Source organism: Belonocnema kinseyi, chromosome 10 (genome assembly GCF_010883055.1).
Source record: "Belonocnema kinseyi isolate 2016_QV_RU_SX_M_011 chromosome 10, B_treatae_v1, whole genome shotgun sequence".
In the NCBI taxonomy this organism is placed as follows: Eukaryota; Metazoa; Arthropoda; class Insecta; order Hymenoptera; family Cynipidae; genus Belonocnema; species Belonocnema kinseyi.
The window spans coordinates 81,654,758-81,660,296 of record NC_046666.1 but is presented as its reverse complement, the minus strand read 5'-3'; the positions used below and the strand labels follow the sequence as shown (position 1 = coordinate 81,660,296).

At 28.8% G+C, this 5,539-nt stretch overlaps 1 protein-coding gene across 1 annotated transcript in view; it reads left to right on the top strand.

Moving 5' to 3' along the window:
• Positions 1–3,966, top strand: part of LOC117181441 (muscle M-line assembly protein unc-89-like) — a 21,945-nt gene extending 17,979 nt beyond the window's left edge. Inside the window, exons 7-8 of the mRNA XM_033374093.1 lie at positions 1,519–1,830; positions 3,640–3,966. Coding sequence (XP_033229984.1) covers positions 1,519–1,830; positions 3,640–3,857 — 530 coding nt within the window. The 3' untranslated portion in view covers positions 3,858–3,966. The remainder of the gene's footprint in view (positions 1–1,518; positions 1,831–3,639) is intronic.
• The last annotated feature ends 1,573 nt before the right edge of the window (positions 3,967–5,539 follow it).

Genomic DNA, 5,539 nt, shown 5'->3' with positions numbered 1-5,539 from the left:
TTTTGAAAATTCAACAATTTGCTTAACATTATTTTTTATTCTTGACTAAATATTTTTTCTTGGTAGAAAATTCACTTTTTGGTAAAAATTTCATTTCTTTTTGGTTAAAAAAAAGAAAACTTCTTAGTTGAAGATTTATCTATTTTGGTTGAGGACTATTTTGTTGCACATTAAAAAATTTGGTATAAAATTAAATTTTTTTATAGAAAATTCGTTTTTATCGTTGTTTTAGTTGAAAATTAATTTTTCTCAGTAGAAATTCATCTGCTTAATTTTTTGGTTAAAAATTGAACTTTTATGGTTTAAAAATGCAGACTATTTATCTTTTTTGTTTGAAAAATCAACAATTTGATAAAGGATTTAACTATGTTGTAAACAATGAAATGGTTTTGTAAACAAAATATTTTTTATTTTTGTTTAATTGAAAATTAGTTCTCAGTGGAAATTTAAATACTCCATTTTCAGGGTGGCCGTTTTAATCAAAGAAAAAATCTTCTGGGCATCTCTCGGTTTACAAAAAATTACAACTTGTTTGTCTTATTTAATATTTATTTATCACCTATTTGTCACCTATTTTAGAAAAAAATGTCATCTATTCACCGTTTTTGACGGCAATAGGTACTTTGATGACTCTATACAACATGGTGAGGTTTCAAATCAAATTTCTCAAAATTGCGAAATTTACAAATCAAGGCCTTAATGTTAAAGGATTTCTATTTCATAAGGTTCAAAATTGAATCATTTTAAATCGAAACTCGATCAATTATATCATTTCAAGTCGATAGCGCTTTAAATTGAATTTTTGGTAATTTTAATTTTTGTAAATTGATTAATTTCAAATTCAGTTATTAAGAAATTGAGAATGTCAAATTAAAAACTGTTATTGTCGAGCAATTTTAAGTTCAAACTCTTTGATACTGAAAAAACTGAATTTTCAAGATTTTTCAACTAAAATTTTTAAACTAGCCAATTTAAAATTAGGGCGCTTTAAATTAAACAATCTGGAATGAGGTTCATGATGCAAAAGTATGTGTCCGAAACGAGCCACGAATACGAATTTGAATAAAAAGAAATTTCGTGAATAAGTATAAAATACCATTTATACCTTGGAAACATCACAAATACAAATTATTATAACATTTTATAAATATTTATCATGTAGTATTTGTAAAATATTAATAAATTATTTTCTCGCTGCAACTTTGCAAATGTTCCATTTGAATTATTCTTTTATTTGAAGACCACGAATTAAAAGATTTTAAAATTTAATGGGCTAATTTGGAATTGTACAATTACATTTTTTACAAGAGATTGTCTAATTTTTGGACGCTTCGGATTTATAAATTTTCGGCACTATATTCTTAAATTTGGAGATTCTGTTTTGATTACTTGAAGTTTTAAATAAATTGCATTTTAAAAAATCTTTAAATCTTAAGTGGTCATCCTGAATCTATTTAGTATATTAATAAATTTCCTTCCAATTTAAATTCAGTTCGCTTTGTTTTTTTACTCTTTCAGGACTTAGTGAAACTGAGGATGTTAACAAATTCACAGTATTAGTGACCGACAAAGTCAGGAGAACTCTAAAGTTTCTTAGAGCTGCATCGCAAGGAATTCCCATTGTTTCTGTGAAATGGCTTGTTGACAGCACCAAGAAGAACGAAGTTCAAGAGTTAGAAAATTATATTGTAAAGGATCCAGCCGCAGAAGCCAAGTTTGGCTTCAATTTAAGCGAAAGCCTTAAAAAGGCGAGGGAAAACAAGATGCTAGAAAGATTCACTGTCGTCCTGACTCCAAATATTAGTGCACCTCCTCCATCAGAACTTAAAGGTGAGAATTCTAAATCACATATTCTATTGGCCTGAATTTTTGCATATGCACTTGTGGAAATAAGTTAATTAACATTTTTAACAGATTCCGTGGATTTTGAAGATTGTAATGGAAGCCGTTTGTCAAAAAGGGGCCTAACCTAAGAGGAAAAAGGATCTAACGCATTTTTCTGCTAAGATCCCTTTTCCATGATGCATATTCTACATGCCTTTTTCTCCCGTAGTCTTTATTACTGAATAATTTCTCTCTGTCTATGTTTGACTTCAAATTTATGATATAAAAACTATTATAGAACAATTAAAACAATATGAAACATTTTAACCTTACGTTAATTTATTTTCCGAGTGAGGTTTGTCGACTCTTTTATGATAATTATATCAACTTATAAATCTGTTTTATAGCATTGTAAGCTATATTTTAACCCCTAACATCAGCAGACATTTCAAAAATTACTTAGATCCCTTTCCAACAATCATCGTACTTTCTAATTACGTTTAAGATTAATTAGAGACTATTGATATACTTTTTATTGCACAATTCGGTAAAGGACTTTTTCACAAACGGCTTTAATTTAAGAATTCTATCATTTTAAGCCAAGTTTTTAATTGTTTAATTTTTAACGTTTTAAGATTAGATTCATTGATTTTCAAAGACTAATTTGAAATCATGTAATTTTTAACTTTTTTGGAATAATTAAACTTTGGAGCTTCACAATGCTCAAAATTCTTCAATTTTGAGTGGTTAAAAATCAGTAGTGAATTTTTTTCTGTGCAGAAATCTGATTTTTTTAGTAAAAAATTAATGCAATCACTTTAAATATCATTTGATACTATAGGGTATGATAACTATTAATCATTTTTAAACTCTAAACTTATTGTCTTGAAAGCGTAATTTTAAAAGTTTAATTTTGTAAGCTTTAAAACTATTGTTAAGCTTTAAAGGCTTAAATTCAAAAATATTTGTCTTGAAGTTTACTAATTTTAAAATGCCTAATCAGGAAAGTTACACATTTTTTAATGTATAATAGGTTAGTATTGTTGTTCCCCAGATCAAAATAATTAAAAATGCACAGTTCACAATTTTTTAGTCGTATACTACTTTAAAATAGTACAATTTCGAATGTTTTATTTTGAAGTAGTGTCCAATTTTAAAGTCACTTATAACTATTTACACACTTTTACCGAGAGGAAGGGTAAAAATAAAGGTCAGGAATAAATTTGACTTTGTTTAAATTTAAACTTCTTTTTTTAGTGAAAAGAAAGCCGAGGATTTTCCCTTTAAATGGCAAACAATCAACATTTTATTATATCCCTACAAAATCTGAAAACCCCTTATTTTTATGAATAAATAATTAAAAAAAAACTTTTTTAACTTGAATGTATTTGAAGAAAAAGAAAACTTAACCATTTTTCCGTCCAGAAAAAAGAAAGGGATAAAACCTGATTTAAAAAAAGTATAGTTTTTTTTCATCTGCACATTCGAAAATCAAATGTTTATTTTACAAAAAATGCTTATAATTGACTAAAATTTTATGAAACCCCTATCGAAACTGTAGTGGAAAACAAACTTTAAATTCTTACAGAGTTTTAAATCACCCAAATAGATCGTAGTTAAGAAATATTCCTCCACACATTAAAGTGCTTCTAATTTTTAATTTTACATTATTAAACGTTTGATAAGTTGATGAATCAAACCTTTTATAATTTTAATTTAAATACCTTAAATTCAGAAGAAATCTGATGCTTTGATTTATTAGCGAAGAATTCAATTTTCAATATTCTTAATAATTCTGTATTGGTTTTGTTACAGAAATGGTTCTTGCAAGTGGAGGAAAAGCAGTTATGCGTCCTCCAACAAAGTGGTCAGAAAACACTGTCGTTATTTCTGACGAAAAGGATTTGCAAAATGCCAAAAAATTCATGGCGAAAGCTCCCAAAACTGTAACTCTCCATTCCACTGAGTTTTTGTTAACGGGGATACTTAAGCAAGAGGTAGACTTGCAAAGTTACGTATTGAAAATCAAGTAATCATAATGTGTATATATTTGAGCCATAAGATGTAATATTGTTTATCATTTGCCATAAAGAAGATATGAGTTTCTTTATAAATTAAAATAAGTTTTTTTCTACCAGATTACTTGGTTTAATTTTTCTAACATTCCCTGCACAATTATCATTTTCAGCCGGTTTTCAATGTTCGAATAATATTAGGATTAAAGATCTTTGCAGATTTTTTATTTCACAATGAATGAGTTTAAACAATATTTAAAAATATTCCAAATTAATCTTCAGTTGTACAAGAAAGGTCAGAGTGGCGACTTGGCCGAAAAAGCGGGAATTCTATTGACCGGAAAAAACGGGAATTTATTTCTAATTGCAGCAGTTTGAAAGATTTTGGTCAATTTAGAAAAGTTTTTTCTACTTTATCTACAATGGCAGGACTTTATTGTTTTATTTTAATTTAGTTTATTAGGTTACGGATTTATTTACTTATTTAAAGTATATGGATCTTAGATTTTTCTCTATAGCGCCGTTTTGGGGGCTGACAGTGGGTGGGAACCAACTCACTATAGCCCGCTCCGCTTTTGTTTGTTCACTCCTGACTGCTCGCTTGAGTGACAGCCGCAGCTCCTGTTACACCTATATGCGGCGAGACTTCAATTCTTGGGAAGGCTATAGAAGGGATTGCTATTAAAGAGTTTCACTGTACTTATTTTTGTTGATATTAGTTATTAGTTGTTTTCAGACATCAAACGAATTTTTATTACAATAAGAAATTAAGAATATACTTCAAGATACTTAATATTAATAAATTTATTTGTTCGCATGCAACTATCAATTAATGCACTTGACTTAACCACCTACACAATTTAACAATTTTACCATGAAAACACGAGAAATGATCGGCTTTGTATTAATTAAGGGGTTAATATGGGGGCTAACTGTAGAATTTTCAGAAAATCGTTTTTTTTTTGCTTAAAGGGTGTTTTACGATCTTAAAAATAATATACTAAAAGATGGAGGGCGGAAAAAATGTCTAAATGACCAAATTTTCAATCTTGCTGAAACACCTCTCAGGTATGCGCCGGTGACTTTAGAGTACTTAAAACTTTAAACGCGTTTTTCTCGAAACCACTTTTTTTAACTGGCCAGAAACATAAGTTGAATAAATCCTCACCGATCAATCTGAAATTTTAAAAATATATTCAAAATTGCTTTCTCCAGCGACATGCGTAGGATTTTTTTTATATTGCATAGTTATTTTTTTAAAACAACTTTGTAACGATTTTTTTAATGAAGTTTTAAACTTTTTTTCAAAAGTGCTCCATGTCGCTAAAAATCAATATATCGAGAAAAAATCCTACGTACGTCTCTTCTTGCTGTTGTTCTATAGAATCGAAAAAAACTTTAGTTTTTTTATCCAGGTCGAAAATTGCCGGAGTTAGGTTTTCGGCCGTGGACACCTTTAAAAATAGGCGCCGAAGGAGCAATGCTGCGCAGCCGTCATTTTTTCACGAACAAATTTGAAGAAAAAATATTCTCGTGCTCTAGACTAGTTTAACGCCTTCAAAAGAGAACTTTTCATATTATTTAAAGAATGTAACATTCTTTAAATCTGATTACATAAAGGGTTTTTCAATAGGCACGCTACAAAAGTAGACCGATAGTGACAGCAAACGACGCAATTTTTTTTCCCGCTCTTTTGACAT